Here is a 14,757-nt window from a genome sequence, read left to right on the forward strand (position 1 = left end):
CTTTTCCAGTGCTTATGTCAAACAAAAATGACTCAACATTGCACTGTCCATCTTTGTCAACTGGATGCACTTCCTTAGATTTTTTTTTTTTTTCTTAACTAACAGCATAACCCCTCCTCTCTTTCTATCCTGTCTATCCTTTCTGTACACATGTACTCTCCAAATTCCAATTTGGCATCCCTTATATCCAACAATATCTGTCTTGGATGTCTTAACTAGCACTTCAAATTCATGAAATTTATTTACTATACTCCTAGCATTATTGTACATGCACCTGTTCTTACTCATAGTTACCGTAACACGGTCCATGTATTTACTTGTTTCATGACCCCCAGTATTTCCTGAAATTCCCAGAAACTGGCTTTCCAGGATGCTGCTCATTCCAATAGAAGCAGTGCAAGAATGATTTGCACTTCTGCCTGCAGCTACTGTTAATCTATTATTCTGTCAAACCCTCCATGCTAGTAGTTTTCCGACCCACCTAACATTGCCTCGATAGCATCAGCAAATATTCTTGCACCCCTTCTATTTAAGTGTATCCGATGATGATCTCTGCAGGGCCGAATTGATTGACAAGGCTCTCATCATATACTCCGTCCTATCGTGTCTGGGCAGAATTGCAGACACTTTCAAATTTAACCCTAACTCGCAACTTTTTTTCAGCATTAACCCATACTTGTTAAGTTAAGTAAATCTGCAGATCTCCTTCTCTTAAGGTCATTAGTGCCAATGTTTACAACAATATCATCTTTAGATAAGATGATATTGTTTAAATCAAAAAACAATATCAAAAATCAATAAACAATATCATCTTAAAAGATAATATCTGCTCTACATCGTCATCAACTTTTGCCCCTTGGAGACATATCCTGGTCCTGTTCCTCTTATCCTTTTTGCATAATATATTTCCTGTCTCCCTGACAATAGAGTCACCGACAATAACTAGTTCCTGTGGGACCAGTGCATTCTGCCTTGGAGATTTCTGCTGTTTGCCTGATGCACTGGTGTGAGCTCTGGCATTGAGTTGGGCAGCTGAGAGCTTGATCGGCCCCCTCATATTAATTTCTTCTAGGGCATTTATCCTACACCTAAAACTCTCATAGACGCCCATCAGAATGCTGAGTTGGTGCCAATTTCTTCACAGTCTCTGCACTTAGCACACACAAAGATATCCTCCTTGGCTAGATCATGTCCTGTTCTAGACAGGTCTGCAAACATTTCACATTTCGTGCATTGTTTTAAACTGTGATGTGTTGGAGAATCATCCCCTATGATTCTCCAGTGAACCACAGAGTTCAGAGACAATCAACCTGCTTTGGTAATGTTTGTTAAAGAGAACCTATATGAGGAAGGAAATTGAATATGTGAGCTGCAGTGTGTGGCAAACAGGTATTATAGATGGGTCCTCATTGAGATCTATAATGCTCTGAGAGGGAAGAGTAAAATGAAAGAAGGCAGAATTTTCACTGTTATAAATGATTCCAGAACTAGAGGCCTAAATAAAAATTACTGGGATAGAGATTTAGACTAGATTGTAGGAAGTTTTTGTTTTTATCGGTGGAATTGTTAACTAGTGGAAGAAGTTTCCTTAGAGAGGTTGAGACTGGCACCTTGGAGAAATTTAGTGATCTTCTGGAAACATATTGCTTGTTTATTTATTTATATTTTATTAACTTTTATTATTTATTTATTTTTTATTGAATTATTTATTTATTTTCATTAACTTTTATTGTTTATTTATTGTTTTATTATTTATTTATTTTTACGTATTTTCTATTTAGTTATTTATTTTATTTTATTTTTGGATAATGCAACAAAAGCCTGTTTTTACCTTGCACTGTATATCCAGTATCTCAATCTATTGACCCCAGGGGCTCACATCTGGTGAGTATGGACTTGGTACACCCAGGGTCCTGAGCTGGATATCATCATTCTTCTCTTTCTTGGTGAATCCTTTCTACTTCTCTCTCTCTCTCTCTCTCTCAGGGTAACTTGGGAATTTTTTTTGGCTGGTGCAGCACAAGCCTCGGATTTCCTTGCACCATATGGCTAATAATAATAATAATAATAATAATAATAATAATAATAATAATAATAATAATTATTATTATTATTATTATTATTATTATTGTTATAATAAAAAATACTGCTCTATATACAAATCATTAAATGCAGACACTGAGTAATTCATCACTTATTGTCAATGAGCCACTTATCTTGTACCAGAATGGCAATCAGAGATTTTCATGATGTGACTTAACAAATTTCTCAATATTATTGGAGTATGGTAAAAACTTATTTGTTGGGGCTGAAATTTCATCCTTGTACAATCAGATGTAGTGGTTCTTTGGTGAATGGCCAATTGGAAAGTTGAATTTGCTGATTCTTGTTTGCCAGATTCACCCATTTTCTTAAACATAGTTGGAAAAGGATGGTGTGCCAGATAAAGAACTGCTGGATTCGAGAGGTTCAAACAGTATCTCTAAAATTCCACGTTAACCTACAAAATATGTAATGCCCACTTGTCTGCAGTTTTCCCTTACAGTTTTGGTTTCAGCTTTGATTTAGTTCATTCCATGATGCTGTCCATTGGAAGTGATGTAGTGTAGAAATAATTTTTAATGGATAACATGACATATCTTTAGTAACAGTGTTACTAAAGACATTATTCATCCTCAGCATCAAATAAAGTGTCAGAATAAAGAATTCAATTTTATTGTGAACTTTTTACAACTTATTGCTTTTTCCCCCAAAAGTATTGAGTGTGGGCACACCATGCCCATTGCAGGGTTAAATAATAAAAATAAAGGCTATAGAATAGAAGGGATTAAGGCAACATGTTATATCAAGGAAGACAATTATCTGAAGTAAGAGTAAGGTGAATTCAAAAAGGATCCCTTGTGAATTGCATTGACATTAAAATTTTGGGACTTTTAATTGAAAATAACTTTCTTGTAATATTGTTATTCCTCCATTAAATGAATACTTCTGCATTTTCTTAATGTTTTTGCATTTATTTTTGTGTTGTAAAAGTTATAACCAGTAGGGAATCAAAGTGCTTGCTTGTGGCCTTATTGCTTTGTGGTAGATGCATATATTATATATTGCTTTCTAAATAAAACTTATTAAAAAATAATAAAAATGCTCACAGAGGCTTTTACCAAATTGTGAAATATTTGAATTTATTCACTTTTTATCTGTTTCCAGCTTTTCCATCTATCATCTGTTTAAGAGGAATAGAAAGCTATGTATAATATTGCTCTTCCCTTGTAAAATTATATAGAAGGGAAAGAAGGGAAAAGGAATAGAAAGATAGATAGAAGGTGCACAAAAATAAAATTGAGTAAATTAAGTGATTGGCAAAAGATGCCACAAGTGTTGAAAAACATTATTGTAAGTGGTGGCCAAAAGTGGTTTTTCTTATGTAGCATTGATCCGACTAAGTTTGCTACTTAATGCACTGATATCATATTGTAGAGGCACCTCAACCATGAGTTGCTTTGGTGTTGCACTACTCTAATTAAAATGGACTGCTCTAGTGGAGAAGTATATTGTCATTTAAATTGAAGTGTTTGCCACTGCCCAGACTGCCAATAGAATGCCAAGGCAACTCATAGTGAAGTCTTCACAATATGAGATCAGTGCACTGAGTAGCAAACTTTGCTCAATTCTGTGTAAGAAAAAACAGCTTTAGCCATCACTTACAATAATGCTTTTCAGCACTCCATCTTTCACCATCTTTCACCAGTCACTTAAAGTTTTAGTGTGTAACTTCAATTTGATGGGTGGAAAGGAAATCTTAAAATTTTCATTTGTATATATATATATATATGTATATATATATATATATATGTAAACAAGTTAGCGATTACTTATGTCATTTTTAAAAATAATTAAAAATAGTCCTGTTGTTTTATCAACAGGTGCACCAACTAGGCCAGGTGGTCCATTAAAGGTAACAGATGTAAATGCCAAAGGATGTAAACTGAAGTGGAATAAACCAGAAGATGATGGTGGGAAACCTATCAGTCATTATGTTGTAGAAAAGATGGATACTTCTACTGGTAATTGGGTTCCAGTTGGTCGAGCAGAAAAAGACAAACCAGAAATGGATATTTCTGGTTTAACTCCTGGTAAAGAATATCAATTCAGAGTAAAGGCAGTAAATCCTGAAGGGGAATCAGAACCTCTAACTACTGATAAACCTGTTTTGGCTAAGAATCCTTATGGTAAACTTTTTCTTCTGTATATAAAATAATTGTGGTTTTTTAGATATGCTTTTGACCATATATTAAAATTCCATTTTTATGAAATATTGAAACTAATAAGGAAAACATATTCTCCTCATATTACAAGTCAATAAATGGCAATTTATTTGTTCACTTTCTTTTAGGTGCATTTACCAATGCATAAAGTACTTGTTAGCATTATCACATCTGTTCATCCATATGAAACAACTCAAGTAATGTTTTTTCACTAAATTTCATATTTGACTTTTAGATATAATTATACAATTTTTCCACTTTTGACCTCTTTTTTTTGACCAGTTTTCCATGGTTACCTATCATGGTTGAAAGGAAAAACAGCAATATAAACATTATGCAAGCAATAATATGTATGTAGGTACAACTGTTCATTTGGATATCAAATGAAATATACAACATACCAGAGATTACCAAAGATTATGATACAATACTATCATGAAAATAAAATAAATAACTTATATGCCCGAGGAGAAAAAATTATGAAAGACAGTTTGTGCAAAGCAGTACTCCAACAAAATGAAATTGGAGTGAAAGGGGGAGTAGCAGCCTTGAGTGAAATTTATAAAATAGCAACTTGTGTGTTGGATTGAATAAATTGATCAATAATGTGCATAAAATGTCAAATAAGTGATGAAGAATTTTATGTACATGTGAATGTAATGCATTAAGGTCAACCAAGATGAAAATCATTAAAAGATAAGAAACACATTTCCACACCAACTAGACTGCAACTTAAATTGCCCCTTGATGATGTACTGAATAGTTATGATGTATAGATTAAATTACAGTAGTTTAAAATTCTAAAAAAACAAATACATATAAATAAAATAAAATGACTATATACAGTACTATATACAGCTGAAAAGATTTAGGGTTAAAGCTTCAACTTACCGAAGATTCATTATATGTAACAGATTAGTGCATTAGCATCATGTTAGTACTTAGTGAATTACCGAAAATGGTAAAATGGCATCGTTTATATCATGTCTCATATTGTGGATACCCTCATAATGAGTTGCCTGATATTGCACTACCTCAAATAAGTAACGCTTCACCAGGGTAGATGACTATGCAGTTGAAACATTAAAGTTTACAAATTTTACATAAATTATACTTTAAAAGCCTTTGACAATAAATATCAACTATATTCATCTTAAATCTGGTAGCCTCATGTATATTGGTAGAAAATGCTGCTTTGGCTATGTGGTTTTATAACAGCACATGAAAATGACTAGTATCTTTCTGATGATTCATCTAATGAGAGGATTCATCCCCTCTCTCCTTGCAGCTTTCCAGGAGGTCATGTCATATTGCCAGGGTGAAGACACATTCCTCTGTTCCTGCTCATGATCTGTTTTTTTGCACCTGCATGTGCATCACATGCAGCTGTTGCAGTATTGCATGTCCTTATGTCCGATAATAGCTGAAAATGTGGGTGTTCATCAGTAGCTGAACAGAAATTTCCATTATATATGGCATCCACCTGGTTTTCCAATTCTCCTTGATATATCTTTTTGCATTACTGATGTATCTCATGTCACATTCTGTGTGATCAATTTTATAGATTAACCCACTTCAGAACATTTCAGAGTTGAAGATATATTACAGTGCACCTAAGCCATAGCCTTCAACACTCCGACTGTAGTTTCACCATAGAGGAGAGGATTGAGACCAGGAAGAGGACTGGGTGTGGAAAATTTTACGTACATGTGGTTTCCAGAGTTGATTGATCTAAACAGTTGAAATTTTAGCCAACCACAAGTTGTGCAAAAGGTTGAATGACTTGTATCCTTGTCTACCCTTGATTTTCAGAGAAAATAGCCAGAATACTTGAACAGTAGCCTTTATGTATAGAGTTACTTATTATTATTATTATTAGCCATATGGTGCAAGGAAGCCAGAGGCTTATGCTGCACCAGCCAAAAAAAAAAAATTTCTGAACTACCCTGAGAGAGAGAGAGAGAGAGAGAGAGAGATAAAAGGGAATCACCAAGGAAGAGAAGAATGATGATGTCCAGTTCAGGGCCCTGGGTGTGCCAAGCCCATACTCACCAGATGTGAGTCCCTGGGGTTAAACATTGGCACTTTTCCAATCCAGTGGAATCACTCCCAAATCCAGAGATGCTCTCATAATTAGCGGCAGTGGTTCTGTTCACTCACTTGCTGCCTGCCTCCCTTAAGATTGTAGGGTATATGCCATCAGCCCTAGGAGCCTTACTGGCCTGTAGGCTCAAAAGTTTTTTTAATTAAGTAATCATGTGTAATTTCAATATCGTTAATTACATAATTTTCAACTTCACTCCCACAATTTCTCTTTGACATAAAGGGTTTTTCTTCTGTAAATATAGATGCAATGTAACTGTTGAGTTCATCTTCTACATCAGCTGGGGTATCTAATACCATCCCAAGTCCATTATATAAGGGTCTGAGTGGGTTTGTCCTTCACTTTGCATTTATATTTGTGAAGAATTCTTTATTGCTACTCTTTGCTCTCTTTTCCAGCGATTTCTCATAATCTGCCTTTGCCAGCCTAACTTTTCTGGGCACTATTACAGATCACTTTGTAGCTGTTATAGGCTTCAGTACTTTTTATTGCTCTGTACCTTTTTCATGCCATCTTTTTCTGCTCAAGTAATCTGATAACTTCATTATTCATCTAACTTGGAATCCTCCTCGTGGAGTATTTTTTAATGGTATTTATGCATTCAAGGTTCTGTGATTGATGTTTTAAAGGTATACCATAATTCAATTGTATTCGCTCTCTGTGCAATATTTACCCAGTTAATAGAGGCCATGTAGCACCTTAAGGCATTGTAATTTCCTTTTCTGTAAATATAACTGATTCCTTTGCCTTTAACTGCTGCTACCTATCTCGTCATTGTTCACTGTAGAACTCCATTATCACTTCCTGCTACTTTTTCCTATACTGTCAGCCCTATTATGTCATCTGGTTCATGGGTGATGACGAGGTCTAAAATATTCTTTTCCCTAGTACTTTCCCCGACATGTATTGGTACAAATAAAAATCATCTAGTTTATTTCAAAAATTTGTCCCCCATATGCAGTTTCCATCCCATTTTCTCCAATCAATTAGAGGCAAATTAAAATCGCCCATAATAAGACAATCACACTTACTTGCTCATTCCATTTGCATGTAGAGGCTGTCATCGTAATCACAATCATCTGGCCTGTAGATTACTCCCACTCTTATACCTTTGCTTACAACTATCTCACACCATAGAGATTCTATACTAGCATGCAAAATGTCTGAATCTGGGAAAGCTTTCTTCAAACTCAGGCTGCTTTTGATAAGAAGCATTACCCCACCACCCCTTCTATCTGCCCTATCTTTCCTAAATACATTATACATACCGTACTAAAACTCATCATCCCCTATCTCCGGATGGCAACACACTTCCGTAAGTCCTGTTATGTCAGCATTACTTATCCTAACCAGCAGTTCGAATTCACTCATTTCTGACATTACCCAAGGGGCTCACATCTGGTGAGTATGGGCTTGGCACACCCAGGGTCCTGTGCTTCCTTGCATCATATGGCTAATAATAATAATAATCTTTCAAAGTTTCTCATTGAAGGAGTCACATATCTGAAGCCTAAAGATGAAGATACAAGAAACCCGGCGAAATACAGGCCAATCACATGCCTCCCAACAATATACAAGATCCTGACCAGCTGCATAACTAAGAAGATATCAGACCACTAGAGAGTCAGAACATAATGGACGAACAGCAGAAAGGATGCAAGTGGAGGAGCAAAGGATGCAAGGAACAATTAACCATAGATGACACAGTTAAGGAGCAAACCTTCAAGAAGCACCGCAAGCTATACACGGCCTACATCGATTACCGCAAGGCCTTCGACTCCATACCTCATAGCTGGCTAATAGAGACCCTGATGATCTACAAGGTCAATCCAATAGTGACGAACTTCCTAGGAGCAACGATGGAGAAATGGAGTACCATCATTAAGGTCGAGAACATCACAACCAGGCCAATCCCCATTAGAAGAGGAATCTTTCAGGAAGATGCTCTGAGCCCACTGTGGTTCTGTCTAGCACTCAACCTGTTATCCACCATGCTCAATGGCAGCAAGTATGGATATAACCTCAAAGAAGAAAGAAAGAACCTGTACACCCTCACCCACCTGATGTACATGGATGACATCAAGCTCTACGTGGAAACCGAGAAGCAACTCCAGCAACTACTCCGGATTAACGAAGAATTCAGCAAGGACATCAGGATGGAATTTGGTCTAGAAAAATGCAAGACCCGCACACTGCACCAGGGAAAATTAGTTGGCCGAAACTACCAGCTGCTGACTGGTAAAGAGATCGAAGCTATGACAGAAGAAGAGACCTAGAAATACCTAGGGATGATGATGCAGGCTGAGCAGTTAGAACACAAGGAAATCAAGAAGTGCCTGACCGAAAAATATCATCAGAGACTAAGAAGCCTACTGAATGCAAAATTCAATGGAGGGAATACAGCGAAAGCCATAAACACCTATGCAGCTCCAATACTAAAATTCGGGGTCACAGATTGGACTAACACCAAAGATATCTTCGAGATCATGCGAAAGACAAGGACAACAATGACCAAGAGTCACCAACACCACCCGAAGTCAGCAGTGGAGAGAATAACAATATCTCGGAAAGAGGGAGGAAGGGGCTTAATAGACCTGATAGACCAACAGAAAACAGTGATAGTTAACCTGAAAGATTACTTCGGGAACAACACAGCACCACTCCACACCAGGCCATAAGGAAGATAGATAAGTGGTATACCCACTCAACCTAAGCGAGGAAACCCTTCCCGCCCAGATGGTACAAGAAACAAAGTTAGAAAGATGGGCAAAGAAGACACTCCATGGCAGACACTACAATGACCTCCATCAAGATCGCATCGATAGCATTGCTTCTGATGCATGGCTCACAAGTGGGACGCTCTTCCCGAGGACTGAAGGATTCATGCTGGCCATCCAAGACCAGGTAATCAACACCAGAAACTATAGAAAATACATCGCAAAGGAGCCCAGAATGTCAGATGACACATTTTGACAATGCCACCTGGTCTCAGAAATGATCCAGCACATCACTGCAGGGTGCAAGGTGATCATCCAGACTGAGTACACTCATAGACATGACCAGATAGCCAGGATAATACATCAGAAGCTAGTGAGAAAATACCAGTTGACCAAAGAAAGTGTACCATACTCCAAGTACAAAACTCAGGCAGTACTAGAGACCCGAACCCACAAGCTGTACTGGGACTGCGCCATAATAATGGATAAGACCATCCCGCACGACAGACAGGACATAACCCTTGTGGACAAGATGGAAAAGGCTACCTACCTGATTGACATAGTGGTGCCGAGCACTAGCAATGTCCAGAAAACCCATGAGAAAAAAATAGGAAGTACACGAACCTGAGACATGAAATCAAGGAGATGTGGCATATGCGTAAGAGCAATAACAATAATAATAATAGAAGAACTACAAGGTCTATTTCGATAGTGACAAACTTCCTAAGAGCAACAATGCCGAAATGGAGTACCACCATTAAGGTCGAGAATATCACATCCAGGCCAATCCCCATTAGAAGAGGAATCTTTCAGGGAGATGCTCTGAGCCCACTATAGTTCTGTCTAGCACTCAACCCACTATCCACAATGATCAACGGCAGCAAGTACGGATATAACCTCAAAGAAGGAAGAAAGAACCTGTACACCCTCACCCACCTGATGTACATGGATGACATCAAGCTCTATGCGGCAACCAAGAAGCAATTCCAGCAACTACTCCGGATCACCGAAGAATTCAGCAAGGACATCAGGATGGAATTTGGTCTAGACAAATGCAAGACCCACACGCTGCACCAGGGAAAATTAGTTGGCCGAAACTACCAGCTGCTGACTTGTAAAGAGATCGAAGCTACGACAGAAGGAGAGACCTACAAATACCTAGGGATGATGCAGGCTCAGCAGTTAGAGCACAAGGAAATCAAGAAGTGCCTGACTGTAAAATATCATCAGAGACTCAGAAGCCTGCTGAAAGCAAAATTGAATGGAGGAACACAGTTAAAGCCATAAACACCTATGCAGCTCCAGTACTAACATACACATTCGGGGTCATAGATGGGACTAACACTAAGCTAGAAGATATAATGCAAAAGACAAGGACAGTGATGACCAAGAGTCACCAACACCACCTGAAGTCAGCAGTGGAGAGACTAACAATACCTTGGAAAGAGGGAGGAAGGGGCCTCAGAGACCTGATAGCGCAACAGAAAACAGCGATAGTTAACATTAACATTAGCATTAGTAGAGGCATATGATACAAGAAAGCAAGCCAATGCAACATCAGCAAAAAAAAAAAACACTCCCAATTCACCCCTCCGTTTGTTCGAAATACCTGTCCAGCTGAGCCTTAAATTTATTTAGGCTATCGACTTCCACAATAAGGGATGGAAGTCTGTTCCACCAACCAACTACCCGCTGGCTAAAGGCAAATTTATGCACATCTATCCTATATTTGTCTTTCCTCAATTTGAATTTATGCCCTCTCAGGTGATTATTCTGAGCAAGTGAAAGTATCCCATCAGCATTGAGCATGCTCAAACCATTCAAAGCTTTATACACCTCTATCAGAACACCTCGCCGGAGGGTCACTTCCGTAGCCAAGTGGGCAGGATTTTTTTTTTTTTTTAGGTGCATTAGCAACTAAGGCCATATTGCTCCGGTGGATATGCGGTGGTCATTCCCTGAACTTTCCGCATCCTCCGTATTTGGTGGTCACGGGCTCGAACTCCGGTCTGATCAAGAAGCGTGTGCTGCGCACTGCTGCTCCTGCCCACCTGGCTACAGAGGCGCCGAATGGGCAGGAGCAGCAGTGCATAGCACACGCTTCTTGATCAGACTGGGGTTCAAGCCCGTGACCACCAAATACGGAGGATGCGGAAAGTTCAGGGAATGACCACCGCATATCCACGGAGCAATATGGCCTTAGTTGCTAATGCTCCTAAAAACGAAATAACAAAACAAACAAACCTCGCTGGTGCCTAGTCTCAAGACACTGTAATTTGCAAAACTTAAGCCTTTCTTCGTAAGAGCAACCCTTTATTCCATTCGCTAATCTTGTTACCCTTCTCTATACTCGTTCCAGCAGCTCTACATCCTTCTTGAAATGAGGCCTCCAGACCTATATTCAGTACTCAAGGTGTGCCTGACCATTGCCTTATATAAGGGAATAATCACCTCCTTATCACTGCTAGAAAAATTCCTGTATATCATTGACAAGACACCATGAGTTACTCTTGCAGCCCGTCTGCACTGCTCAGAAAACTTCATATCTGCTTGCACAATTACCCTCAGGTCCTTTTCATTCTCTACCACTGTCAGTGTAGTACTACAGAGTTGATATGTTTAACCTGAAGGATTACTTCGAGAACAACATAGCACCACTCCACCAGGCCATAAGGAAGATAGATAAGTGGTATACCCACCCAACCTAAGCAAGGAACCCCCTCCAGCCCACACGGTACAAGAAACGAAGTTAGAAAGATGGGCAAAGAAGACACTCCATGGCAGACACTACAATGACCTCCATCAAGATCACATCGATAACATTCTTCCAGTGCATGGATCACAAGTGGGACGCTCCTTCCCGAGACTGAAGGATTCATGCTGGCCATCCAAGACCAGGTAATCAACATCAGAAACAATAGAAAATATATTGCAAAGGAGCCCGGAATGTCAGATGACACAAGTCGACGATGCCATCTGGCCTCAGAAACGAACCAAGACATCACCGCATTGTGCAATGTGATCACCCAGACTGAGTACACTCATAGACACTACCAGGTAGCCAGGATAATACATCAGAAGCTAGTGAGGAAATACCAGTTGACCGTACTACAAGTATGAACCCCAGACAATACTAGAAACCCAAACCCACAAGCTGTACTGGGACTGCGCCATAATAACGGATAAGATCATCCCGCACAACAGACCGGACATAACCCTTGTGGACAAGATGGAAAAGACTACCAACCTGATTGACATAGCGGTGCCCAACATAGCAATGTCCAACCCATGAGGAAAAAATTAGGAAGTACACGAACCTGAGACATGAGATCAAGAAGATGTGGCATATGCAAGAAGTATCAGTCATCCCGATCATCATGTCAACAACCAGTATGGTACCAAACACTCTACATAGCAGCCTAGCAGCAATAGGTCTCCCAGATAACACCTTCAAGGAACTCCAGAAAGTTGCAATCCTGAACACCTGTAGGATAGTCAGAGATTTCCTCGACCAACAGTAACACCAGACACAACAACCCTGTGTACTTGGTAGCAGTACCCGTCACGGAGTGGAATCCCCCAGTCAGGGAGAAATAATATAAGAGCAACAATAATAATAAAAATAAAAATAATAATAATAACTTCACTTCTGACATTACTCTATAAGCAATTAAGACTTAGTGTTCTTGTCCCTAACACAACCTTTAAAGTTATTTAAGCTTGATTTCCTGGCATTAGCGATCCACTCATTTGAAATGTTTCTGCCCTCAGAACTTCTTGCTAATATGATCTGTTGTAGTAACAAACAAGAACTCTTGCGGTATGTGCAAACGTTACTTTGATGAATATTATCAGATAAGTGCATATCTATATTACCCTTCTTCCCTGAAACTAGCAGTTTCCCTGAACCTGTAAAGTATCCTCAATAATCCTGGAAAAAACTCTTGCGCCACTTTTGTTTAAATGTATTCTGTCTCTACAAAACAGATTCCATCTACTTAAAAGTGCAGGCCAAGCTGATAAAAATTTCCCCCCAAAAGCTTTGCAGAGTCCTTCAAGTCTTGAGTTAATCCAGAAGGCTTTCAGCATATAATCCCTCCTATCGTGTCTGGGCAGAATTGCAAACGTATAGCCATTGTGATCTAACTTGCAGCATTTCTTCAGCATGGTCCTATGACGCGACCCCCATGTTTGATTAGTTCTGTGTGGTTTTATTTCAGTGTTAATCATGGATAACTTAACGGTACAGCAGCAAATATCCATGTGCAATTATTTTGTCATAATTTTGCTAAGAGGTGGACAGGAGAAATTTAAGAGGAAGTTTCCTAATAATCATTCTCCCCACAAAAATACAGTTCATAATTTAGTAAATAAATTGAGAACCAAAGGTGAATGTTGTTGAATAGTAAACTAAAGGGACCAGCAAGCATAAACAGAAGCAAAATTGAATGAAATTGATGCTTGTCTAGAACATTTTCCACTAAATGGAAGTGGAAATTTAGTGGAAATTTCCACTAAATTTCCACTAAAAACTCTTTTAGGCAGCTTGCACAAGAAATGGGAGTGCTGAAGAGTACTGCAAGGAAATATTAAAATTGTAGCCATGCAGGACAATGGTAATGTTGTGCAACATTACTGTTGTCCTGTTACCACAAGATTCCATAGCTAGAGTCAGTTATTGCAAATGGTTCCTTCATTCAGTTTGTGAAGGAGAAATTGACTCAGAAATTTTTTTTTTTTTTTGTTTTAGGCATGTTTTGTTTGAATTTTTTTCCTCCCTCTCAGTAAAATGATGCCTAGAGAGTTTTCACACATTCCATAAGGTCATACATGACCTCAGTCATAGCAATGCTAATTGAGAGCAGTTATGGTACTTGTTTTATTGCCAGCAAGCTTGTGCTGTCTGCATTAGAAAAATAATATTTTTATATTTATCTTTTGCTTTCACCACTGAAAAGAAAGTAGCAGAACTCCATGTGTTGCCTACAACACAGGAGAAAGAGGAATTTGACTGTTCTGATAAGGGGGAAGATGACTGCTGTGAAGAGCTCTTCCATTGCGGCAAGACAGAAATGGAAGGAAAGAGCCCACAAGTTATAATTAAATTTGATTACAAAGCTTTTATCAGTTTTTTTTTCTTTTTTTTTTTTCTTTTACATAAAATATTTTTCCCATAAAACAGACAGGTGCAAGTTATATTGAAAAGAAAAAGAAACCAAATTATTTCATATAGTTTCAACATGCAAAACTGCAATGTTCATCTGTCCATAAAAATTGAATTTTTATTGGGAATATCAAAACTATAATTATTATTCTGGCTGTGTGAAGATAAAAAAAGATTAAATAACTATAATGGGGAATAGTCAGCAATCATCCAGAATACAGTTCTACCTAAACACCGGTGATGTTTGTAAAACTTAACACTTGTACCAGACTATTGAGGTCAAAACCATGCTGTGAAAAACAACACTATATGCAACATCAATCAGAATAATGTCACATGGTTGGATTCCCATATGTCAAAATCCAACCAGTCACATGGTTGGATTTTGAGTTTCATGACCATCACAGAGTATGATGGCTTCATTACCCATACAGCCCTCTTTTATGAAGGTTAATATTCTTATTTTATGCCACTCTAAGTATTATTTCATTTAGCATTAGCATTAGC

At 38.3% G+C, this 14,757-nt stretch overlaps 1 protein-coding gene across 2 annotated transcripts in view; it reads left to right on the forward strand.

The window, feature by feature from the left end:
* The window catches only part of LOC150079033 (twitchin-like), a 2,795,346-nt gene that overhangs the window by 1,039,541 nt on the left and 1,741,048 nt on the right, over positions 1-14,757 (forward strand). For both annotated transcript variants that reach the window (XM_090382361.1, XM_090382360.1), the window contains one exon: positions 3,924-4,229. In XM_090382361.1, the coding sequence (XP_090238487.1) occupies positions 3,924-4,229 (306 nt within the window). The remainder of the gene's footprint in view (positions 1-3,923; positions 4,230-14,757) is intronic.

The sequence above is a fragment of the Mastigoproctus giganteus genome, chromosome 10 (assembly GCF_048544385.1).
Source record: "Mastigoproctus giganteus isolate SK-2022 chromosome 10, ASM4854438v1, whole genome shotgun sequence".
Classification (NCBI taxonomy): Eukaryota; Metazoa; Arthropoda; class Arachnida; order Uropygi; family Thelyphonidae; genus Mastigoproctus; species Mastigoproctus giganteus.